We start from the raw sequence: 26,669 nt of genomic DNA on the forward strand, positions 1-26,669 counted from the left end.
TGATCTCAAGCTATGGTGCAAATGAAGAAAAATCATCAGTAATTTCAACTCTTTGTTTAAACCTGCTATGGATTTCTGCGACCGGAGATAAATGACAAGTTCTTACTGCGTGGCTGTTGTGGACCCACACCATTTCTAGAGGGTATTTGCAGTAACAGACTCTGCTTTTTTCTCCAGTGATAGGCAGATGCTGGCGGAGCGTGTCGAGGAGTATGACTTGTTACACCGAAACCCTTGGTGGTGCCTCTTCGCACTAGCAATTGATTACCAAAATCTAGTGAGACCTTGTGTCTTGTGTGCTGGCTTCTGCAGGAGTCTTGGCACCTGACAGCCCATCTCTTATTGATGCTCCACAAGAAGACTTGATCTTTCAGGAGAGTGAGGGGAGTTGTATCTTCCTTTTTTAATGCTAACCTATTCTTCATAGCATACCTGCTTGCAGGTGCCTCAAGGCATGCAGTAGTGAATGAGGGTGTGGATGTAGTCGCAATTGTGTTTAAACTCCAGAGCACTGCTTGGGGTACAATGGAAGTAATGTATATCTCATCAGATGGAGATTCTTGTGTTGTCCTTCAGCTTCAAGACAGTAGAAGACACTGTACGATATGTGTCAAAACTTTATGTGGACTCTTGGTGATGCAGTCCTACCTGCCTGAAAAACTTTAGAAGCTTTTGGCTTATTTTGTCTGAATCAAAGCTCAAGGTTAGCCTTAGGTTTGCTGGAAACGAATGTCCATTGGAAATAGCTTTTTTTGTGGGTTTTTTTTTTAATGCACTTGCTAGATTGAAGTTTCCAATTACAGAAAAACTAATTTTGCTTCCAAGTCTGGCTGGGAAATGGTCAACACTGATAGTCCATCGGTAAGAGAAGTCATTGTTCCTTTTTGGCACTACCTGCAAATTCAATCATTAGCTGAAAAGTAACAGGCTTTCTTAAATCTCCTCTTTGCTTGTTATTCTTCAGGGAATTGTATTCTGGAATATTTCTTAAACAAAGGCCTGTCCTTTCACCACACTGACTCGGTCCTGTCACGTCGACGCATTCCTCGGCGACAGCGTTGCCGCAGTGCTGGAGGTGTGCAGGGCGCTCCCTCGCTTCCCTCCTCCTTCCCGCTGCCGGCGAAGCTCCGGAAACACCGACCCTGGACCCTGCCTGTGCCACTCTGCATGCCCGGCTGGTGGGGCTTGGCCTGGGCACAGCGCCCCGCACACCGCCCGGCCCTCCACGTGCCCGGCCTGCAGATCGCCTGCAAACTTGTTGGATCTCCTTGAGCAACAGTGAAGCGATTCTTTGGTTCTGTGAAATCTTGCTGCTCATGCTGTGCAATTTAAAGACAAAATGCTTCCTGCTAATTATTAACAGTTACTCTGTAGGAACAGCCTCATTATAGGGGTGCTGAACTCTGGCCCGCCATCCTTTTCAGCACCTGAACAATGCGAGAGGGAGGGGGAAGAGCCAGCGAGAGAAACTGGAGTGCTGGCACCAATTAGTCCTGAGATTAGTCCTGAAAGAGGATTGCAATTACAAGGCCAAAAAGAGTAGGGAGTGGGTAAAAGGATTTGAAATGAGATTATTGGTCCTAAAAGCGCCTTTCTTTTGTTAGGGAAATAATTCAGCAGTTTTGCTCGAGTCAGTGAGACAATCCAGTTTAGTGGTTGAAGCAGGAGATGTGTGTCCTGTTGCTTTTTAAGGTTCTTTAACTAAGTTGATCCCCAGTTGCATTTGTTAGTGCTTCCTGCGAAATCAAAGTGTTTTCAACAAACAAAAACACAGAGGAAAGCTATCGCCTCATCAAAAGGCCTGTTGTTTTTCAGGAAGCTTATTTGTATTCTTTAAAAGGGAAGCCAAGGAAAAGAGGCAGATTGAACTCTCTCTTTTTCTTTGGGGAAACTTTTTTCCTGGTGGTTACTATGAGATTGGGACTGGTGTCACCCTTTCACCACCCATCCTACAGATGAGTTTCAGTGCCATTTTTTGTTTGCTGGCCTGCTCAGAGATGCAAATCAGGTAGTTCCTACCTCAATTAAAACCACAGTCTCCTGTCAGTGCCATAGTGGTGTACGTCATTCTCTTCCTCTGAGAGGGAAGCAGGCACTAAGCCTTGCTGCCCTGTTGAGGAGACCATCATACACACTCATGTAACAGTAAGCATGTCTGGGGCTCAAGGCTGGAGCTTGCTTGGAGAGAGCAGAAAAAGAGAGCTTTTCACCTCTCTCTCCCTCCAGAAAGAGAATTTCAAAAAGGAGAATTACAGAAGAGGATTACAGACATTGTGGATATAATAGAAAGTGTTTTGGTTTGGTACATTCACAACTGCAAGACTGTGTGAAATGGTGACTCTTGTTCTGCCCTTCCCAAGGTGGAAGCTGTTTCTCTTGGGGTGGCATAGCCTCAAAAGCTGTGGAGGGAATCAGGAATGTATCCGTTGCCAGCTTTTTTTCTTTCCTTTTTCAGTGGAGCACCTTAGTGTGAAACACCTATGTAGTCAGGCTCAAAAGCCCTGCTTTCAGTTTGCTATGCCCTCAAGTTTAGAGGAGTTTCTCAACATGGAGTGACTTCTGCCATGGTCTTGATTTCCCTTACTGCTGCATTTCACATGAGCCCTTGTTAACCCTGCTTTCATAGGCAGATGCTTGTAGTTGTCTTCCACTGTGGCACTGAGAGGTTAATAGGCGTCATCTTGCCATTGAGGCTAGTGTAGCATGAATAATGGGCAAGACCAGGTTGTATGAGGATTATAATGTTTGAGAAAGCTCTCTTTTAATAGAGGGGACCTTTTTTCTCTTTTAATGACAAAAACATTAAAATAGGACATTCTGTGCTCTGGTCTTGGAGCTGAGCTGCTCTCTTGGGACTTGTTTATAAACACATTTCAATTCCCATGCAAAGCACTTGTTAAATGCTAAATTTTTGTCCATTTTGGTTTTTTATTCCATTACACTGCTCTTGTATAATCTAGTGAATCTGACCTGCTGCTTTCTAGCCTTCACAACCTGTTCTAGAGTCCCTCCAAGAAAAGAGGGAATAAGAGACCAAGAGACGAACCCACTGATAGAGTTTCCACACAAATAGGGAGAAGGGGGATTGGTGAAGAAATGCAAGCTGTTGTCCTGTCCATGGCACTTGTCTAAATGGCTTAACAAAGCTTTAGTTGTGAAGTTGTCCTATGCTGATATGCTAAAGGCTCTACAAAATAGCCATAAACTTTCTGAAGTAGAATGAAGACAATAATAAAACCCAAAAGGGATTCAGCAAAGGGGATAAGGTGGAGGAGATGTTTTAGGCAGGGGTTGGCAATGAAAACAGAACAGCAAGTCCTCTTTGCAGGTCAGCAGAAATGGTTTGAAAAGGGTAAAGAGTGCACTGACATGACAACAGTTTCTGCTGATACCATCCAAGTCCTGCTTCACTTCAAGTCATGTTTCTCTGTGATGTAAAATTTAGGCCCAGGGATTTCTACAAAGTTGGTTGAGCATGTTCCAGTTGAACTGAGAGCCGCAGGTGGTATTTGCTGTACCCAGCAGAGGCAGCTATCTGGATGGTTCAGTGCTGCAAATGGCTGGGCTTGCTGTTTTCCAATTCAGGCCTGTTTACTTTCAGTCCTTTGTGTGTTGGCAGGAAAATTCAGCAACGCGCTGTATATGACACTGAAAAAAGAGACTTAACTATCAATGGAACCACTAACATGAGAATTAACTGGAATGGTTGACAAAGTCGTTTGTTCCATTCCTGCCCCCCCATGATTTGTCAGAAGTTACATTAACACGTGAAGAAAATATTTCTGCTTAATTGGTTGTAGTAAACGGATGTGCTATAACAGTAAACGGATGCGCTATAAATTAATTGCCTCTTTAATGTTTAAAAGGTTATGTCCCATTCATTTTATGACTGATTAGTATCATTTCACTAGAATGAGCAAGCTTGAGGTCATCTGGTGTTTGAAAAGCGTAGTTTGTTACTTTCTGTGATTTGCTGCTTTAGAGGGCACAAATGCTATCTGGGGATGTCAGGGTGTCAGTGTCTCTTTCTAAACACCAGTGAACCATAATTAATTGTTTCCTGTAATCTAACTCATTGATTTTCTATATTTGAGGTGATCCGAGGAACAGCTTTACTCCAGGGATTAATTACAGAGAGAGAGTGAGAGTGCACATACACTCATGAACATATTTTTGCTAGTTAATACTAATGAGTATTTTTTGCAATCGCATGGCAGATACTGATTCAACTGGGAGGAGAATTACACAGTATCTGACAAATAACCACGCCAATCCTTAGCAGCTTCTTTTCATGCCTGCAAAGATTGTGCTCTTTGTTAATAAAATACCTCCATTCTAGGGATTGCCCACCAGCAAATGGATCTCCCAGAACCTCTTGGTTCACGACAAGAGAGCTTGCGGTCTCCTCCACTGGCTGTTAAACCAGAGCTATTCGGCAAGGGGCACAGAGGATTGCTGGGTGGTCATATTTGGTTTTATTCTTTAATTTTCTTGAGCTTTATCAAGAGAGGGTGAATGGCCTAGACTTTCTCTAGGCTTTATCTTTTGGCACAAGCTTGTTACCAAACTGCTGTTCAGATGTACCATGTGAAAAAACAGTAAACTTAAGATACTTGGAACTTTTTGTGACTTTTTAATGTTCATAAGGATTTTTTTCAACCTTGCCCACATGAAGTTGCAGCAGATAAAACAGAGATGTAGAAACCAGTATCTCATCACAAAAGCAATTACCTGCCCACCTTCACCTTTCCTCATACAGCCTTTGTTTCTACACCTCTGCTTACTGCAGAGAATCCCAGAGTGAAGGGCAGTGTTTAAGCCCTGTCTTACTGATTTGCATCCAATTTCTGTAACAAACAGCTGAGGAGAAGGAGCAAACAGAGGGAAACATAGACTAGATCGCAGATTCCTCTGGGGAGTCCACGATTTGTTGAAATAACAATGTTGTAAGACAGTTTCTGGAAAAATACTCTCTTTCTTGGTAGAGATGCAGCTTCATCAGTCATATGAAGAATCAGTGGCTTAAAGGTAGGAGGGTGACTTCTTGCTATAAATTTTGTGAAGGTCAGCTTTTCTTTGCTTTAGTCAGTTCCTTCATTCATGCAGGTAATACTGTAACTTGAGAAAATTATTAGAATATTAAGTACAATGTTAGTATTCTCAGCAGGCTGAACAGCTGTTTGGAGAGGTAAGGATTAAGGATAAAGATGCATACTGAATTTTATTTCCCATTACAGGTGGGAGGTTTATTTTCTGCTAAGATGAAAGTGTCTAAAGATAATTTAAAAATGAGTCAAAATTAAGTCCTCCAAGTATTTGTTTACCATTAGATTTGCAGAACGTGTGAAATTCATTATTTCATAGCTCTGCTTTGAAAATGTTAAGTAGAAGATATCAGAAGATATAAGGAGAAGATATCAGGGTGCTGCAGTTTTTTGCCACTGTAAAAATAACTAGGAGTGCTCTTGTTCTGGAGACTAGAGAAGTAAGATCACATATAGTTCCCAACCACAGTTCAGTGGGTCGTCTTCATTTTGGCAGAGGCTGTAAAAAGGGAAGAGGCTTCTGTGGTGTAAATACTTGTGAGGTTGCATCTGTTCTGCCCCTTGAATTTGAAGCTTTGTTGAGTTAGAAGACTTTTCTCGTGTAAATGGAAAATTCCTATCTTCTCCTGACTGGATTGGGCTGATAGGATAGAATTTAGACAAACTTGGGCCATTTGCTTTAAATTTATTATACAGTGGAGGACATATTATAATTCCGCTTTTAATTTTCTCTACATCCAACCTGAGGCGTTTGGGATCTGTCTGGGAGCAACTCTGAACTCTTGTAGGTGCAACTAACATCAGTCAGTGATGAGGAGCCTTCATACAATAGCGGTGTGGGATGTCAGCAGGGGCCTGGAGCAGGGAGGTGGGGTGTCCAGGGGCTGGTCCTAGTCTGCCACAGTTTACTGCATCTTTTGGAGGTATGTAGTTATCTCTGTGTGTATATTTTCCTTTCTGTGAATGGAAATGGTCTCTGTAGCTCTGTGGGTGGGAGGACTGATCTAGGTGATGTCTCTACAATGCTTCTGAATGCAAAAAATACTATATTCTCTTCCCTATTTTGTTACATCTGTAGACCCAGACTACGAGGTGAAACAGCCTGGTGTTAGGTGCTATAGTTTCATGTGTGTGTGTTGGTCTGTCCCTCCCCCATCCCTAAAATACAGCTCTGAGTGCTTCCAGCTGAATGGGAGTGAGTGAAAACTGACACATTTTGATACTACTTTTTTTATGCCTTAGCAGTTTATTTCTAAAAATATACCTCTAAGGATAACTTGATATTTATGCATAAAACTCTTGTGTTAGTGATAGAAGCACCCACAAACTGTCTATCATTCATCTTTTGAGCACGTTGCACGCTGTGCAGTCTGATCCTCAGGCACTGATCATCTGGGAGATAAGAGTGTGACCATTGAATGCAGGATTCATGTAGTAGATATGCATAAAGAGGTGGAATTGAGATTAATAAAAAATATGATTGTGGCTTTCCAAATGCATGAATACTTGACTTCTGTTACTATTATTATCATCATGTTTTCAGCTTTTACATAACTTTCTGACATGTGCATCAAACAGTTTGGTGTAGGGCCCAGTGACTGCAAATCTCTGCACACTCCTCTGCAGCAGTGCTATGGAGCCTATAAGCACATTAAGCATCCCAAGGAAAAATACCCTCAGCATCTGGGAGAGGTTAAATGTTCCAGGGGAGAGGTTAAACATTCGTTTTGTCCTCTGCTTCTGTAATTCCAGAAGCCAGATTAGTTCTGAATCATCTGAACCACATTCATTCAAGATTAATGAGAAAGACCAAGTATGGAAAATTTCAGCTGGTAAGCGCCTTGGCTTTGAGCAAGCGGTGGAGGGGGAGTTCAAACTGGCAGCAGCCTGCGGGTCATGCTTAGTTTTGAGTTTCCTGAATGCCTAAATTGGTGAAATGGGGCCTCGCACCATACCGGATAAACAAGAACTTCAGCAAGTGACATGAAGCATTTACAGGGGGACTTAAAGGCCTCCCCTCCCTTTTTCCCATCTATTTCTGTTTCATTGGAGATCAGATTTGCCCTTTTGCATATGTACATGTTCATAACTTTGTGCATGTTCAAGTTACATTGGTGTCTTTAAAATTAACAAGCGGTGTATTCTCAGTAATGGGTGACAAGCTGTTCTAGCAGAGATGTGCGTATCATTAATCTCAAGTCCGATTGACTGACAGGCCATGGTTAAGCTGTGGTTAGAAATGTGAGTGGGAGCCTCATGTAGAAAGTATTTATAAAATCCAGGCAGGTCTACCAGCAAAGCTGTTTGAAGTTCTGCAAAAATAATAAATGGAGAATTCAGGACTAGAATAACAGAAGCCAATTGGGTGACCATGAGCTTTTTAAAAATTTAATCAGTTTCAATTTGGGAGAAGTGCTTCTTTTAGTCGAGCTTTACAGTGTTGTGCCTGGGTGGCAGCTCTGCTGTTTCACTGTGGTTCAGTTGCTCATGTGGTCAGCATGGAAGTTCTCTAGAGCCTTGTCTGCGCTGTAGCAGTAACTATCAGAGCAGACTCTTTACATCAAGTTGAAAATGAAGGTGAGCCTAGATATAGGCAATATGTAGGGCTCATTTATTGTCTGGAATCTGAGATTAAAGACTTTCTTCCTTCTATGGCAATTCTAATCAAGTAAAACCAAACCAGAAATGAACCTCTTCTTCCCCCTCACTTGTTTTGCAGCAAACGAAGGCTATTGTCAGAAAACTGGAGTGCTCTATTTCTGATTTTGTAGAACAGACAAGAATCAAACTTCTCCCCACTGGCCAGGTCAGCGTTTGATGCTGCTATGGCCCAAAAGAGGCCGCGGTCCTCTCTGGTCTCAGAGGCCAGTAGCTGTCCATAAATGGGATCTTCTATTCATCTGGGCTTTGGGAGAATGACCTGCAGTGCCTGCATGAGCTGGCACAGGCACGCTCCGTAGCACATGAGCAAGTTCAGGTAACTCTGAAGTTTCCCCAGCTAGACGACCACTAGTTTTTCATCCAGTGATAGATAGTATAGGAACCATTTAACAGCAGTTGTGAAGTAAGGAGAAGCAGCGTTACAGCATGTGAAGTAACCTGCAGTGTTTTTCCTTACATCAAAATTAGGAAAGCAGGAACAAATAACAACCCATGCTCTAGAAGTGAGCTCTGTTGTTCCTTCTTTAACTACATGCGCTTCAAAACACTATTCCCTCACTTATTGTGTTGTTACTTAACAATTTTTTTATTCCTCCTAGAGATACGTAGAGTATGTCGGTAAGAACTTACTCCTGTTTTTAACACGAAGAAGAATAAAACTGAGACAGAAAGGATGAAATGACTTGCCTGAAGTCACTGTGTGATTTAGTGGCAGAGGCAGAATTAGAATTGGAGGCTCATAGCTGGCATCTCCTGATTCCCAATGGAGACAAATCTTTTTTTAATTAAAAGTAATATGGGACAGTTGTTTCACCATGAATTTTCAGATATATCTGGACTTTTTCCTATTTCAGTGTTCAGCCTAGAATTGTAATATGTTCACGATAAATGTGTTAAAATATGTAAACACCAATGAGTGAGAAATTTGCATTTTGCACTATGGCTGGCATACCTCAAATAGTTCTCTCTCTTTAAACAGCAGTGCTCTAGAAATGATGATGGTTTTATTTATTTAAAGAATAAATTCTCCATTGTTGTCCATAAATAAATACTCAGCTCTTGGCAAAGACCAAAATTCTGGCTGAAAACTACAGAGTCTCACCAAGGGGACAAGAAGGATTCATATATCACATCAGCAGTGAGATAAATCTTTTGACCACCACAGCAGAGTCATTGGTGGGCTCCAAAAGACACATGACCATGTTTTTCTTGAAATTAAGAATTACCCTTTTTATTCCTAATTCTAGAAATTTGAGAAGCTTTTTAAATCCTAATTATTTTTTATTTCTCCCCCTCTCTCTGTTTTCTTGCTTAATTACTACTTTTAAGTGGAGACAGTGGCAGGAGACTGGCTTTGGCTACTTGGAGAACATAAAGATTTGGCCAACTTCCACTTCATCCTTCAAAAAGTAACATTAAATTTTATTTTCAGGTGTTTCATTCATGAATATCTTTCCTGAGCAACTTTTCTTTTGTCTTTAAGAAAAATGTAGATGTAATCCCTCTGGTAGTTGTGTCATATAGAAAACTCATTTAGAGTGTGCAAGAGATCAAAATTTTATTATTCGCTCGAAAATGTGTTAGACACCCTAGAGAAAGTAGGAAAGACTCCATCTAGGAGCTTAAAGTCTTGATCCCACATGTCACAGTAAGTGAGAGATACTGAGAGACAATAGAGGGACTTGCAGAGGAAAGAGAGGCATTACCAGAATATTAGATCAGCCTTCATAAATTAAAAATTAGTATTGTGAATTCATAAATCTCTTTAAGAATAATGTTTTGTCAGTTATGGAAAATTCAAGAAGATGGAGTAATGGGTTTATGTATTTAAAATCTCTAAAGTAATCAGTTTTCATTAAAATCAGGAAATACCTTAACACGTACCTTCCAGATACTTTTTATGTATTGTCATTAGCCCAGGTTAGCAGAGGTTTTTTCCCTTTGATTGGAGAGGAAGCTTGCTTGCCTGTTGCTAAGTGATCGCTAATTGTGATATTAACTGCCAGCAAGCTGCTGACAGGGATTATAAATTTTTTTCCTCGTTAACTAAACACATGTGTTAGAGGTGCAACGGTATCTAAATGCTTCTGTATTGCTCAAAATTTATCATGGGAGTGATAAATTCTTTAATACAACTATGGTTATGTACCCAGGTGTAGAGCATTAACCCCTCTTCGCAGTGTGGTAGTCTTGTTAGCCCTGGTCCAGTAATGGCATTCAAGTTGAGTGTAGAAAACAGAGCTGATATAGCAATAGAAGGATCTGAGCTTTTCAGTGCAAGCAGCAAAGAGCTGACAAACGTTACAGGAGTGCTCAACCAGAATGAGATGCCGTCTGTCCCGTGTTCACTCTGCAAGCTCGTGGCAATGTGGGTTGGACGAAGTGACCTCCTCCCGTGCCCTCTGACAGCCACTCTGCAGACCGCGTTTGTGCAGCATGGGAGCCAAGAGGGCTGCTTGTTGCCGTAGGCATGACTATTTCTCATGCCTTACACAGGGTGTCTGCCGTAAGGAAGTACTATTCATCGTCCAGCATCAAGGGATGCTGTATTCCCACAAAAGTATACTTCTTAAGCTTTTTTTCTCAGTTACCACCCCATCCTAAATTTACTTCCCAAGGAATGGTAAGAATTACAATCTTCCAGCTTAGTTGGACATCCTTATGGTAGCAGTCTGAGTCCAGCTTGCATCGGGAGCTGAATGTACTTGTCAAGAGCATCATTCCCTGCTGCCACTAGATGCAAGGGTTTCATGGGCTCCAGCCATCTCAGCAACTTGAACATGAGAAAAATTGTGGTTTGGTTGCTTTTCAGAAACTTTTGGAGGTGGCTTTCTATACCTGCAAGATGCTCCGCTGGTTACTCCTTGACAAAATGGTTTGTTGTTTCTAGCTTTGGTGTCCTTGACATTTCCTTCAGTTCACCATTTGTCGGAGGTGTAGGTGAGCCTCGCAGTGAAGTCTTGCACTTTGAACTATGGGTGGTTGGTAATGGAGTACTGACAGCGTGGGTACAGCAATGCCTTTGTTCCCTTCATCTGGCAGCTGCAGCTTCTGCTCTTGGGAATTTTCAATTACGTTGCTGTCCTGATAACTGCTGTCAACCCTGGGGCAAAGGGCAGTGATCGCAGTGAATTGGGTGCTCTCCCATCCACTGGCTCTGCATTACTGGGAACTTACTGTGCTTGGTCAGGAGAAGACTTATATTTCTTCCTGCCACACCTTTTTGCAAAATCTGTGGGCTGAGCTGGATATAGTAGTGCTTCAGTCGATCATCTTTGCTTGTGCCCATCAATTTTGCCACTGATAAGGGCTGGAGAGGGGATCCTCTATGTCTCTGCAGCCTGTTTGTAGCCTAACAGCTGTTTGCTTACTCCAGGCTCTGTGTTGGGTATATTATGTGCAACAGCTTGTTACCTTACAGCTGACACCATTCATCTTTCTACCCCTTACCGAGCTGCCCTGCCCTGTACTCCAAGCTTTCCTGAGGGTATGCTTTGGCACCAGCTATGCCCCAGAGCAGAGCCCACTGCCTCTTGGCCGTGGTGGGCCAAGGTGTGCGTGGAGCATCTTCCCTGTCTGCCCGCTGAGCCATCCTTCTTCAGGCCGCTCGCAGCTTCAGCAGCCTTTGAAGTGTGCGTTTGGGGGGGGTGGGGGTGCTGGCTTGTTTGTTTGTTTGTTTTCCCCCCTTTCTGTGTCCTCCTGCTTACCATCACCCTCTGGACATATTTGGTAACACAGTCATTGGCCTATATTTATTGCCTTTCTTCTGTGTTTTCATCATCCCTTAATTGTGGCGTGTAGTCTCACACAATTGAATTTGTTTTGAATTTTTAGTTGTTTGGGTTTTTTAAATCTATTAATCAGGCCTCTCTGACAAAGAGGCCTGTGGGAGTTTTTGGCATAGTTGTGAAATACTGCAACTGTGAGAGAGAATTCATACCCTGGCTTTTTTTTAGTGGTTGGCTTTAAGAACTGCAGTCTCCTTGCTCTAATGTGAATTCCAGAAGACAAAGGATTTATATTTCCTTTTCTAAGTCTCTTGAATCCTATGCACCTTTTAAAGATTTTTATAAATGCGTGGCATACGTTTTGGTAGCAATAATTAAGGGTCGGGGGGGGGCTCACACAAGTTATTGCTTCTGTATGCCCTGGGAGCTCCTGGTTGGGCTGGCTGGCTGCCATGAACCCTTGCTGGCTGGCCAGCCAGCCTTCACATTGGCCTGGTTTCCAGCACAAGCGGTGTCCAACACATTCCCATGGAATGTTTTAGATTTCAGCAAAGCAGCATTTTCCTATGGAAAAGCCTTGTCTCAGAAAAATCCTTGCTAGCCCTCAGTCAGGCAGCTTCCCATGCCCAGGGCCCTGCAGCATGACAAAGTTTCCTGCTAGTTGTGTCATCCGAGAAAAAAAGTTCATCACTTGCCTTGAGTGGAAATCGAGTCCCGCTTGTTAAAAATCAATAGCGAATCCCCGGGAAAGGTTGGGTTTGATCAGGGGTGGCTCCTAGTTCCAGTTATTTCAACAAGCAGATGCTCACAGGTTAAACACTGTTACTTGCTAGTTCTCCCAGCTGCTGGTGGAGCAAGTGTGTGAAAACTGCATTTGCTGCTGTGGTGGTGCACGGATGCTGTAGTGACAATGACTGTGCTTCACAGGGAGGTGGGTCCTACACTGGATGGATGTAAACTTGCACTCTCAGATACTGTTTTATGTTTTTTGCTACAAATCCTATTGCAGCCTGGATACCTCTTTGGCTGAGCGTATGCTTGAACTGATAGTATTTTCTGCAAATCAAACCAACAATCCTTGACTGGTAGCTGTTGGTGTTTCACATTTTTAGTATAGTTTATCCATAAACTATACTAAAACCTATGCATAACAGAAATGTATTAGGCCACAAGTTTCATTGCACCGATAGTTCAAACTAGTTATTGCTTTTCTTCCAATAGCTGTGTGGGGATTTATTAGAAATTAAATATTACTTCGGTCAGTGTGTTTAGTTGATAAGTTTGGGGAAAAATTCTGTCATCAATAATGCTAATTGCATAAATACTAATCTTACAGGATGTATTGATTACAAAAGGAAATTCTAAAACCAGATTTTGCATTTTTTTTTGCCTAAATACAGAATATGCTGTTACTGCTGCAGTGCTGTTACCAGCCACTCTTCTCAAGTAGCTTACAGACTACACTGAAGAAACAATTTGTTTGAAAAAACACCTGGGATGGACCAAATATTTTTTTATTACAGATGGTGTTTAAAAGAATTAACTTCATCAAATCGTTTCTTAATGTGAAACAGGGAGGAAGCAGCTTTTGAACACTTTAAAGTGAGAGATAGTTTAACTCCATCATTTCTCAACTTGAAATATGTTTTAATAATTAATACCATCTGAGACTTCACGTGCAAAAGTTTGGGAACAGAAAGAGAATTTATCCAACACAGATCAGGCATAGCTAAACTTCAGAAAGCCGTGCAAACACAGAAGTTTGTTGTTTGAAAGGCTTGACCGGTCGCTGCGGTACATTATTTACATGCTTGAATTCTTTAGCTTCCTTCCCTGGGAAGGCACAGTTAATTTTCTCAGTTCATGTGGGTTTGTGCTGAATCGGATGGAGGTTTTTGAGAGCCATGGGCCTTTTTTCAAGTTGGAAAATAAGATAAATCACTATGACTTTGTTTCTCTAGTGGAGACATTTTGTCTATTCAAATACATACGCTTTTCCCTCTCCTTTCTTTAACCCTCTTCCACCCACATACAGGCAAACAGGAGCCTGGGAGTAAATTTTTTCTATGGCTTCATTTCACAATTTCACTGGTTTTTTTCTTGAGCTTTTGAAAGGCATATAGTTGCCATACTGTGATTTCTGATTTCTGTGGCAAATTTGTGCAGTACAAAGACTATACTATAGCTTTCCACTTGTAGCTTGATGGGTCTTATCCCAGAGATTATCCTGGACTCTGCTATAAAACCGTGAGCCTGTCCTACAGGAGTGTGAATGCCCTCAACAGCTCTTGACCTTCATGTGAGTTGAGGAGCTACACTTGAAGAGCTGGCGCTTACTATAAGGAATGCAAACAATTGGTTACATTAAGCCCTACGAAGTCAGTGTGCGTATTCAGATGAGTGCATGCCCCAGCGCGCTCCAGCACTTACGAATGTAGACCTACTTAACATCTTTTCGGTCATTTTGCCTGCTCTCTCTCTCAACTCCCCTTTTTGTTCAGGAGTATTGAAGGCTTTTATTACTCATGTAATTGGTTTGGATCCTTCTACAGTCCGTATTTTAACACAGTGAAGTTTTTATATGTTAGCACAAGAGTCTCTGCAGAGTAATTGTGAAAACTGTGGTTTTTTAATATATGGCATTTTATCAGAACTTTGCTAATGCTGTCAATGTGATAGACAACATCTGTTTTCCATTTCATTGCATTTTGTGTAGTGGTAGTCAACTCAAGAGAAGACAAAAGTACCTCTGAACAGAAATGGCATGTAAGGCTTGGTTCACAATGTGCATCCAAAGAGGAAGGTGGATTACCTTAAAACGGCAGAGTGTCTTACAGTAATCTTACCGAAGGATATTTAGTCCCCTGTTTTTAATTTGTGCTTGAATTTGGTCATAGGGCAATTATTTATGTATCGATAACATAGTTTCATGATACTAATTTCACTAAAAGCTTAATATATTAAAATACCTATGATTGTCTTCAAGCTTTAGAGGACCATACCAATGTTCCCTCCTCTTCCTTCTCTCCCCTTTCATGTGTTTGAACCTGGTCTTCGCCTTCAGCTGCGATGGCCTCAGAGGCCATTTCCTTTGGGCAGCCTCTGTGCAAGCAGGATACATAGCAAACGAGGGACCTGGTGGTGGCCCGAGTTCGGCACTCGTGGCTGCTAGGCGTCCAAGGCCACCACCCTGCCACCGTGGGGTCTCGTGGGAGCCACCGTGGTCACCAAGCATGTGCCCACAGCAAAGACCGAGCTTCATTAATGCTGGTGCTTGTGGACATTTCGTAGAGCTGTGTGTTTTCTGATGCAGTGAGGTGACGTCTGCATGTGAGGAGGTTTGGTGGGCAAAGTGCTCTGGTGGAAGCACAGAAATCACCCAGTGTCCAGCCAAGGCTTTTCTGTCTTGATGTGTTATCTAGGGTAGCGTGTTTTTATGGCTGAGTAAAAGCCATAAAGCATTTGGGTTTTTAGCAGATGGCTTTGGGAAAAGGCGTATATGTTGCTGTACTGAGGATTCAGTAAATATTTTCGATATTGGTTTATTGGGGATTTTTATGATGTATTCCAAATTGTTTTTTTCTCTCTTTCTCTAAGAGAGTGTGGGCGTGTACTTTGCTGAGAAGGTTTTTCCTTGTGAAGAGAATGTGAATCTTGAATCAAATTAACCTATTTTTAACAGGAAATTTTAGACCCTTGCTTGAAGGCAAACATGACATGATGTAATGTTAGCTTTAAAAACAAAATGGAATTCATGCAAATAGTAACTTATAATTGTTTAATGTAAATGAGATTTTCTTTACACTTATTTCTTATTACCTTTAGCACATCAGGTCCACCCATTTGGCCAGGAAGCACCTTTTTCAAGAGAAATGGAGCCCTTCTACAAGGTAGGTGATGGATACTACATCTTGGAGTAACTGTTCTTAATACATACCTCTTGCAAATTGCACAGTTTTTGCAATATTCACTGGGCAAGAAGTAACCAAATGTTTTTTGTTTCCTTTAACCTGTCTCCTTTATTGCGCATCTGGTGCCTTGAAAGTGACGATTTCCTACATACAGTGAGTGTAGTCTGTGAAAGTTGCTGCTTTTTTTCTTTCCTCAGATTATTAATTTGCTTACTGTAAAATATGGCAAAGGGTGGCTTTTTTTTTTTTCTTTCTCCTTTGTGTGGATAGAGAGTGCCCAGCAGGAAATGTTCCAGGAACACCGCTTTTAGCTTTGTGGATGAAGCAAGGTTGTTCTTTGAGAGAGACCCTTTCTTTTACTCTTTAATTGTGCTGATAGCAAAATGTACCCGAAGGGAGGCAGCGGTGCTGTGGTGGGAAAAGCAGTGACAGAGTATTTGTCTCAAGAAACCTACCATGTTTAAGGGTTCTTATATTCATAGAGGAATGTTAAATATCTTATTTCCATTGGATGGCCAATATAAACAGAAGCTATATGACTGCAGTTTTGATAGGTGAAGATTTTCAGTCTGTCGTACCAGACTTACAAAATTGTTGTTCACTGTTAAATGTGTTTTTATTTCTGCCATTGAGTACATAGAACTACCATCGCTCTTAATGGAAGTGTCTTGGGGAACACAAGAGGCTGTTTCCCCAAACTGCATACATTTGTCTACGGTGCAAAAGTGACTTAAACTTTTTAGGATGATTTTATGGTCTTTGCAAGTATTTGTCCATGAAGTGTCTCAGTTTTGTGTTCATTCTTGTGGTGCCGAGTGTTTTCTGGCCTTCTTTCTGGCAGAAAATGCTGTATAATGTTCTCCAGAACATTCATCTGAATCACCTAGGATGGAGCCTTACTCACAACTAGGCTCACAAGCAAATAATGGGCGGGCAGTACTGCTCACCTTCCACACCCCAGAGTAACCCAGCATCTGTAGTTTACCCAAGAATACTTTTCAACAGATTCCTTGCACCTATCTAAAAATTTGCATCATGCTGTTATCTAATAACTATGCTGAATTTGTTCAAACAAACTTTAAATACATTAAAGTGTTCAGATTATTTCGTAACACTAGGAGATGGTATAAATTGTAGAGGTTGGCATCTTTTGGCTTTAGTCTTGATAGGATAGATCTGCTATCTTTGCAGTCCCTCGTAATGGGAAGAACTAGATTTTTTTTAATACATTTTTTTAAGGAAAAAGAAATTATTATGAATGGATATGCTTGATTCATTTTCAATTGTTCAGCAATTCTGGTTTTAAATGTGTACCTGCAGATATAGACTCTTTGTAATTTGAGTTCATAAAATGTAAAATACTCTGTCAAGTCTGTATGGCACAGATGTTTTACCTTTTCTTATGATGCAAGATATCCAGGAATTAATAAAAACTATTTGTAGTCCTTCCTATCTCAGTTGTAGCTTAAAGCCTTCTCCCAGAAAAGAAAAGTATGCTGTTCTTCACCTCTTCTCCTCTGCCCTCCTCTGCCTTCCAAATTTTGGGGGAAAAAACCTAAAAGGCCAAAACATATCAGCATATTAAAGAAATAGAGAAAAAGAGAGAGATGACTGCCTTTTCAAGCAACTAACAAAACCTAACAGACCTTTAACTGAGTTGGCATTCTGCGTTGCCATTTCAAGTGGAAAATGCAGCCAATTTGAACTCTAATATACATGATATGACTGAGGTTGGAAGGATGAGAGAGTATGAAGGAAAACCTCATTAAAGTCATCTTTTAACACTTCCTGGTTTTAATTTTAAAACAAGAAAATAACAAAGCCTTTCTGTCTGTCTTTCTATCTGTCTTTCATTTTTTTCCTACAATAAGCTCTTTCATGTACAGGGTTCACCAGGTTGCATGGAAATAGTGCATCCATCTCTTTGCTGCTTCTGACTTTTTCCGCAAGCCCTGTGTAGAGGAATGGTAGCGAGTGCGGGAGGTGTGAGATGAGAGGGTGGGGAAGTTTGTCGAGTCCTCCTACCTTACATGACCATCTTAAGTCTCTTTTTCCAGTGCTTATATCCAGCTTAATACAAAGAGGAGAATGAAAAATTGGCTCAATTATCGGTTTCAAGTTATAGTATTGCCTTTTGATTGGCAAAAGTTTAGATAACAGATTTAAAATTATTTTTACTTGATAAATGTTTTGCTACATTTGAAAAGAATGTTTAGTGCGTGTGATAGACAATAACACAGAATAATTCTGAAATTTTAGTAAATGTGATATTCATGTGCACTTGTCGCACCTCATTTCTTCTGAGTTGTTAAGGAAAATGCTCTTTTTCTGGTCTGGGGAATGAAGAGAAAAAGATTCCGCAATGTAAGTAGTACTTTTTTTAGCCAAGAAAGACTTGTAGACTCTCCTAGTTTCCATTCATTTTATACCTGAACTATTTGGCAAAGTAATCTTAACCATTGTAAAGCATTTAACATATCTCTCCAGAGAAAGTGACTGAGAAACCAGTTATCTGTGTACCTCAAAATAGCAAAGGAAGAGAAAGGGAAGCTAAAATTCATTGTAGCTATTCTGTGTCCTTAATGTCTTTGACATGAGCAGGTTTAATTTTCTGTTCCTTTCTGGCTGTCTTTGCTCGTACTTTGTGAAAAATTTTGAACAAAATATGTATATGCCATTTTCTTTTTGCCTATGATTTTATCAGATACAAGATGACTACCTCAGTTTCTTTTATGAGGATCATGGTATTGTTGTTCCTAGCATTCACTGTCTAATCAAAACAAATGAGCAATTAAATTACTTTTTATGTTGCGTAAGTCACCTGCTCAGATGCTTTTTGAAATGTTGAGCTCCTTCTACTAGGTGAGGGTTTCTCTTTATATCCCTCTGCTCTTTGGTCTCCTCCTGAAGTCCCATGCAGAGCTTAATATAGGTAGGACCTTCAGCCTTACCAGACTCTGATACCTCCTCTCAAAACTTGTACATCCGTGGAGATTGCTGCATTCTAGCCTTCAGGATTCCCAGATAAAACAGGTTTTTGCTCCTACCGCTTTATTTTTTCTATCGTTTTTTGTAACTTGTTATGGTACATATTGTGTTTTTGTTTCAAATCACAGCTTCATTTTTTTAGACTTGCTGTATGGAGAGCCTTTGTTCCCACTGTTTTTTTCTGTTCTCACCTGCCATAACACATCCATTTTTATTTAATAAAATGTATGGCAGGGAAAAGTCTTTACGATGGAAAAGATTTAAGTGCATTCTAAATTCGTCAGGAACTTGTGCTGGGTGAGATAGGTGGGGACATAATCACATTAAGTTCAAAACCTTGAAACTAATGCATCGTGTTCAGATAAGGTCAGTTTTGTTGCCTCTGCACTGGTCTTAGGTATTAATCTCATGTTAGAGACTTGAGGCTGCAGTTGCTCATAGATGAGTGGTAATAATAAAACTATTTTGCTCTCAATATATCTAACATTTTCCCTGAATAAACTAAAAATACATCATCAAATAAACATTTAGCAGCAGTTATGTAAATTCCACCCGCTGAGTGCCACCTGTAAGATGTAACTGGACTGCGGAGGGGTTTCGTTTTATTTCCTAAAGATACAACTTTCATTTTGAGGAAAAAAAATACCAAATTTACCACTCTCTTTTTGTCTTATTTGCCCTCACACTTTAATAAATTAAACACAACATATTCCTGTGTCTTCTTGTATCGAATTTGTTCTGTCCTGAGTTGCAAGGAAGCCTACGTAGAAGGTGCTTATGGGTGTAATTACAGCTGGCATGGAAACAGAGCACCATACAGTGAAAATAGTGATCTGCGTCTGCTGTTGCTGCTGCAGTGGGGATTGAAACAAGAGTGCAGGAACTGTGGGATCTGCCCCAGAAGATGCCAGAGGCCCGTGACTGGGCAGCAGCTGACATAAAGCAATGCCTCCCCTCTGGTTTATGGCAAGTATACGTCTGCCAGGCTTAACATAGTTCTTGGGTAAGCTTCCTGAGTTTCTGGACAAAGCCTGGTAGAAGCAGACCCTTGCGGTAGCGTGATTACTGATTCTTCATAGTCCAGGGAAGGAAAGTGAACCTGGGTGATCCAGTCCCTATGGCTGTTGGAGCTGAAAATGGAGATGGCCCTCATCACTGTGACTAGATGGTCCACCTTGGATTACTGCTTCCAGCTATGATCCCTGTCTGTTTTCTTGTGTGAGCAAGGTCCTCCACTTCCTCTTCTGATGATCAGCACAGTTTAAATCTGCTCCCTGTGAATGTTAAATCAAAGATACGAGCTCTTGCTCCAGAGATCCAGCAGTCCCGGACTCGCACCTGTGAACAGGATTGCAGTAGTGAGTGAGCTGAATTCAGACTGCATGACTTTCCTTTGAAGCCACGATTCTCTTTTAATTAGCATGGGAAAAGAGACTGGCAAAAATCCCTTCCCATTCGCAGAACACAGGAGGGGAGGAGTGAGGAGTCGCGTGTGGCCTCCGGTCCCTCTTGGCTGAGGGAGCCTGAGAAAGGAGGGATTGCCTTCCCCAGACCTCACAGGCTGCTTTGTTCTCTCTCTACAATCGGCTGCAGGGAACAGGCATCCTCATGCTGCACAACAGAACAAGCAATAGGATGCTTACCTGAGGGTGGCTCGGCTTCTTCTCCTCTGGAAAAGCATTGTGTGAAGTGCTTTCATCTCTGACTGATGCTTCCAGCAGTCCACATGTGATTTGCCTTGGCCCTGCTGCCGTGGCTGTAGCTGGGCACCACCTGTGAGGAGCTCTGGCAGGAAAGAGTTGGAAGACACTGTGCCCACAGGGTCAAGCATCACCGAAACCAGCATGAGACAGTGACTCCACAGTTTGTTGCAGAGTAGAAATGGAAACTCTGGGCACTGTTGCTGCGGGCAAGAGATCAACCCTTGATGCCCTCAGTCTAAGATGGTGGCTTTCATGGTTTAGCGTACTGACGTCTGATATCTGACCATAACATGAGACTTTAAGGAAATTGCTAAAGCACACAGATCACTTTATTCTTAGATGAGAATGGTAATTTATTTGAGAGAGCAAGAAAATTGCATCCCTAATTCTGAAAGTTTTATTTTGTATGAAATGTGGACAGACCAGACCTGAGAAATCCTACAGAAAAAGATGGGGAACCAGCTCTTTTATGAACACATGCACACGTTTGTACAGAGATCTTTTCTTCTCTAATAAGCATGAGAATCCTTGAAATGACCAAACAGTTCATTTAAGCCATTGTCCTTTGGGTAATTGTAAGAAATGAGAGAGCAGATCTGGGACTTCACATTTCCAAGTGTTAGCTATTAGCTGAAGCACTTGCTGAGGTGGAAATAAGCCAACAGGAAGGATGCAGAAAGGAGGCAACTGTTGCTGGTTTCCCTTGTGACGGCTAGATTAGAATTGTCCCCTCTTATAAATGGAGACATCCAACCTGCGTTTTTATCTTAATAGTGACATTAGGATGAAAACATAACAAAACTAGGGACCAGTTTCTTTGGACAGCAAGTACTGCCCGTACCAGCTACTCAGTTTTTTCTCTGGAGAGGCTTGGGAGGAGTTGTCCTCGTTACCTTCAAGATGGAAGTTGACAACAAATTCACAAAAAGAAGATGTCTGCGTGCATGCAGCCACAGACATTTTCTCTCAAATAATGTGAAGAACTGGGATGTGTTTGTCAGCACCTACCAACAAATACCTGAGAGTCCCTGCAAGTGCAGTGGGCTGCTTTCTTCTGGTGGAAATGCAGTTCATCTGCTCCTTCCACTGTACAAGCAGGACAGGTGCAAGTTCTGGGCACGTGGAGGAGAGGTGCAGCCCATCCTGGAACACAAGGTGCTAATGAGGGTGAGGAGAGGAGGAGCAGGGGAGAGCTGAAAGATGAGAGGATTCAGTAAGTCTCATGTGCATTTAACTTTCAGAATTGCATGTCTTACACCTGAAAAGAAAACCAAACTTGGAGAGAAATGCTGTTTTCTTCTACTACCTAGAGGTGCAAAGAAAAAACAACATGGCAAGCTAGCATATATGTTGCAGATAATATTATATAATATTTAAATGTAATGATGATCAAAAGGGATACAAGACAGTCTAGCCTTAGGATTGGTAGACTTAGGTGCTGTGATCTATAACACAACCTTAGGCAAGACCCTTATGCCCAAGTGCAACTAAACATTAGTTTCCTAATGTGTATTTGGGCAGCTCATGTTCTGCAAGAAGCGAAATACTTGTTTTTGCTTTGGGGTTATAATTCTTTCGGTTTCTGCTCTGTGAAATGAGGATAATAATGGTGCTTCTCATGGCCCAGAGCTGTCAGTCTACAAAATATAGGCTCTATCATATTCTGATGCTCCTCTAATGAGAGAAGCTTAAACAGGGGGAACCTAACTGTAAAAAAGCAACAGTGCTGTTTGTTAGCTTTTTCAGGGAAGTGTACTTCAGAGGTGTAGGGGTTTTTTTCGCATTGAAGTTTCAGTTAAGCTCCTTACTCTTAGAGGTACACTTGGAAATTGACTCTTTAACTCCGTAAGTGACTGTTCTGTGTGGAGAGATGGGGTTTTGAGTGTCCAGTTTAGTTCCAATATAGTTGTCTTCATCAGAAGTGCACCAAAACTTTTGACTTCACCATGGTTTCTCTTCAGATTTTGCTTCTCCGAGCTCCTGTTCCACTTTCTTTGAAATTGTGATGACTGTCATGCTCTGTGTTTGCTGGTGACTTGGCTTTTGTCAGCCTATTGAACTAACAGCACTATCTCTCTTTGTTACAATAAATCACTTTTCGTTCAATCACTTTTCATTCACATTGCATTATTATTTAAATCAGCTTTTCCTTTTTTTTTCTTTTTTTTCTTTTTTTTTTTTTTTGCACATGAAGGGTACCTGACAATCTCTTCAGGAGTTTCTTTTCAGGAAGAAGATTCACATGGTGCTTCCGTAGAGACCAAATAGTTGAATAATTTATTTATTATTAGCATTCAGTGTGTTTGCAATGGTATTATTGAAGAAGTTAAATTAAGTCAGAGGGGTTGTGCAGCGTGTCCCTAAGGGAGTAATTTGAACAGCAGAGCTCTCCTTTGTTTGGGAAAGTGGGTAAAACCCTAGTGGGGCTGCTGGGGTCCTGAGGGTGCTGGTAAGGGCTTGTGTTTGTGAGAGGATTTTAAAATGGCCTTAACACCCTGCATTCAATAAAAATCCCAGTGAGGGCATTTTGCAATGATTCATACAGAAACGGTCACTTTGGTGTGACATTTTTAGCTCTGTGTTCTGCGTGGGACATTGGTATATAGGGTGCTATGCATTAGCTGTGCAGTATGTATATGGTCCTTTTATTCCTGTTTGTCTAGTTGAGTGTGTAGACAATGACAAAAGCTGTAACTTATTAAGTGCTTGAAGTGTGGTCCCGTTAACATTGATGTTAGAGCCCTCGGTAAGAAAATGTGACCGCTGGCTGTTTATATTCCCCATGACCAAAATGTCTGAGCTACCTTTGGCCTCTAAAGTTGAGAAGGAAGAAAACCAAACTGCAGCAGAGAGGTCTCGCTAACAGTAGATCACGTTGCAGACTACACGAAGATAAGTTACGTTCCTACTGTGTTTAAACTCAGTGGCTTGTGGTTTAGATCTGCATAGGTGTCTTTGCTATCTTTACAGATAACTTTGCTTATTTCGTAACAGTCCCGCTCTTCTGCTTTGGCTGGGACAGACTTAATTTTCTTTTTAGTAGCTAGTATAGAGCTGTGTTTTGGATTTAGTATGAGAATAATGTTGATAACACACTGATGTTTTCAGTCGTTGCTAGGTAGTTGTAGTGTTTACACTAAGTCAAGGACTTTTCAGCTTCCCACGCCCTGCCAGGTGCACAAGAAGCTGGGAGAGCACAGCCAGGACAGCTGGCCCAGGCTGGCCAGAGGGATATTCCCTGCCATAGAACGTCGTGCTCTGGATATAACTGGTGAAGCTAGCTGGGAGGTGGGATCACTGCTTAGAAACAGACTGGACATTGGGGGTTTTTCTGCAGGTGGTGAACAATTGCATTTATGTATCTCTTGTTGTATTTATGTATATATAGTAGTTGTTGTTGTTATCTCCCTTTGTTATTCTATTCAGCTGTCTTTATCTCAACCTAAGGGCTTTTTTCCATTCTCCTCCCCATCCCACTGTGGGGAGGAGTGAGCGAGTAGCTGTGTGGTGCTTAGTTACCAGCTGGGGTTAAAACATCAAACATTGCAATGAACCACTCCCCTTGCTCCTAGCCTGGCTAGCATCAAGGGCTCCTGCTATAGTAATTCCCATAACACGCATCCCAAATCCTAGGTTACAACAATTTAAAGGTATTTCCATTACGATCGCCACCACTGGTCCCTTTGGACCAGACCATTGGGTTTAACATTGCAATGAACTCCTCCTATTGCCCCGCTCCAGCTTGGACTTATCCACAGACTGTAGTCCCTTATGGGTGTACCCGCTCCAAGCAGGGCCTCATCTGTGAGCCACTGTCTCTCCAGGGGTATACCTGCTGCAGCATGGACTTACCCACAGCCACAGTCACTTTGAGGTGCACCTGCTCCAGTGTGGCCTTACCCACAGCCACAGTCCCTTCAGAAGTAAACCTGCTCTGTTGTGGGCTTATCCATGGCCACGTGCTTTGAGGTGCTGCAGCATGGACTTATCCTTGAACCACAGTCCCTTCAGAGATATATACCTGCTGTAGCACAGATACAACCATGGCCACAGACGCTTCAGGATGTACCTGCTCTGGTGTGGACTTACAGCCACGGATGCTTCTGGGTGTCCTGCTCCCACCTAGACTCATCCACAGGTCACAGTCCCTTCGACTCAAGTTCACACAGGAGTTCCAATCTGTCCAGTACAGCAGCACAGAAACAGCAGCAATGCCCTGGGCATCTGCCAGCCCAGGCACATCTCCGTTGCTGTTACCAAAATGTTCCTAGGCACTGAACAGTAAGATGATAAGCAGCACAGCAGAACAACATGCAGCAAAAGCAAAAAGCAGCCACTAATGAGCAGAAGACTCTAATATACAGTAAGGCAAGCAAGCCCCATGGCAAGCACAGAAGCCTGCCAATTAATAGCTAAACAGCAATAACAGTTATAAATTTGATCTAGCATATTCCAGTCAAATCTGTCATTATCTTGAAGCCTTCAAGCCCCATGTTGGGCACCAAAAAGGGCTGTCACGGTTTAACCGTAGCCAGCAACTAAGCACCACGCAGCTGCTCGCTCACTGCCCCCCGGCGGGATGTGGGACAGAGTCAGAAGAGTGCAAGTGAGAAAACTCGTGGGTTGAGATAAAGACAGTTCAATAGGAAAAGCAAAAGCCACACACACAAGCAAATCAAAACAAGGAATTCATTCCCCACTCCCCATGGGCAGGCAGGTGTTCAGCCATCTCCAGGACAGCAGGGCTCCATCATGTGTAACAGTTACTTGGGAAGACAAACACCATCACTGTGAACATCCCCCTCTTCCTTCTTCTTCCCCCAGCTTTATATGCTGAGCATGACATCATATGGTATGGAATATCCCTTTGGTCAGTTGGGGTCAGCTGTCCTGGCTCTGTCCCCTCCCAACTCCTTGTGCACCCCCAGCCTACTCGCTGCTGGGGTGGGGTGAGGAGCAGAAGAGGCCTTGGCTCTGTGTAAGTACTGCTCAGCAGTAATGAAAACATCCCTGTGTTATCAACACTGTTTCCAGCACAAATCCAAAACATAGCCCCATACTAGCTGCTATGAAGAAAGCGAACTCTATCACAGCCAAAACCAGCACACCTGCATAGTAACTTTGAAATTAGTACTTTTGAGTGACTCAAGATGAAGTTTACTGGCTTTGTTTACTTTCCTTGATGACTGGAGGGTGTGAGTACGTGCTGCAAGGCAAGTACTACCATGGTGCTAACCTTGGGCAGAGGAGAGGATATATCTGTGTGTACCCGCCTGTTTTACCTTCAGTGTCAACTGCTGTGTGAGCAGTGGCAGTAAAGCAGTACTTTGCAATACACACCAAAGAGACAAATAGCTGCCCCTGCTGTCGTTGCAAGTCCCCACAGTGCTGGCCCTGCTGCCTCAATAACTAGTGTAGTGTAGGAAAGGACAGGGAGGTGAGCCAAAGCATATAGGAGGGTTGAGGAGCTGGGTGGTCCTTGCCCAGACAGAGTTCATTGCTTAGGTAGTTCAGTAGAACAGGTGGTGTTGCTACAAGAATGCTGCTAAATGGCTTCAGATATGTTCTTAGCTTTTCAGGTTGGTTGTGCAGGTGATGTAGCTGTGACTTTGCGATTTGAACACTGGAATCTACTTCTTTTAAATGGCTAGTAGCTGCTCTCAACTGTTTTTAGGAACAGTATTTTCTGTGACTGGCCCTTCTGTAGGCATTGGCACAGGTTCTTTTGTCCAGAGACATGTCCCCTTCCCCCCACAAACAGGCATATGGGACTTACTTAGAAGTGGGGCATTGACTGTGCCGCCCTTGGGTTTCAGTTGGGTGAAGGAAGATGTAGACTAGATACAGCAAGAGAAATGGCAAGTCCCTGTTCAGTGGCTTTCTCCTTCATGAGGCCTGCCATACATCCAGGATTCCTACGATGTTTTCCTTTCCCCACCATAGTGTATAGTCTGCTCAGAGCATGGGGGTCCTGTGCCATTGCCCAGGGTTTCTGGATGCCTGGCAGCATAGTGAGAGCGTCTCTTAAGGGGCTGTCAGGTAGCTGGGGAGTCCTGGACGTGATCACTGCAGATACGGAGACAAGTCTGGCAGCAGTCAGTGTCAAACCTTTTTCTTAGGTGGAATTTGGGCCCAGGCCACCTCTGGCTAGGCTGAGGCTTAGGGTAGGAAATTTCAGTGGCCTATGGCAGGGCTGTAGCATACCACCAGTTAGATCTTATTTTACAACAGCAGTTCTCAGAACAAGTCATGGTTAGACACTAGTGGTAAAATTTGTACAGTAACTTGGAAAATGATAGAGTATGTAAAGATTTATTTTCCATAAGTGTGAAATTATTGTGATTATTGCTATCAAAATCTTTGGGCTGATGAGCTGGAGCATATGCTCCATGTTGAGAGCCTGTGACTGTTTGGCATTCCTAAAATGTGAAGGTGGCTGATACTAGAAGTAATCTTGGCTTTCATAATTGTAGAGTCTGTTTGAGAGCACAGCTACAAGAGAGGCATAAGCCTGTGCTTTACATGGAGATTACTAAAATAAGAATAATGTTGCAGTTGTGTTGCTATGAGCAGTTTTGGTGATGTGCAGATTGCTATGAGCAAAGGAAAGCTGTTGTCAAGTTGGGCTGTTCC

The 26,669-nt window shown here is 42.2% G+C and overlaps 1 protein-coding gene across 5 annotated transcripts in view; it reads left to right on the forward strand.

Moving 5' to 3' along the window:
- FOXN3 (forkhead box N3) overlaps positions 1-26,669 on the forward strand; it is a 213,632-nt gene that overhangs the window by 118,642 nt on the left and 68,321 nt on the right. For all 5 annotated transcript variants that reach the window (XM_075753727.1, XM_075753726.1, XM_075753729.1 and 2 more), the window contains exon 4: positions 15,260-15,324. In XM_075753727.1, coding sequence (XP_075609842.1) covers positions 15,260-15,324 — 65 coding nt within the window. The remainder of the gene's footprint in view (positions 1-15,259; positions 15,325-26,669) is intronic.

Source organism: Balearica regulorum, chromosome 5, assembly GCF_011004875.1.
Source record: "Balearica regulorum gibbericeps isolate bBalReg1 chromosome 5, bBalReg1.pri, whole genome shotgun sequence".
In the NCBI taxonomy this organism is placed as follows: Eukaryota; Metazoa; Chordata; class Aves; order Gruiformes; family Gruidae; genus Balearica; species Balearica regulorum.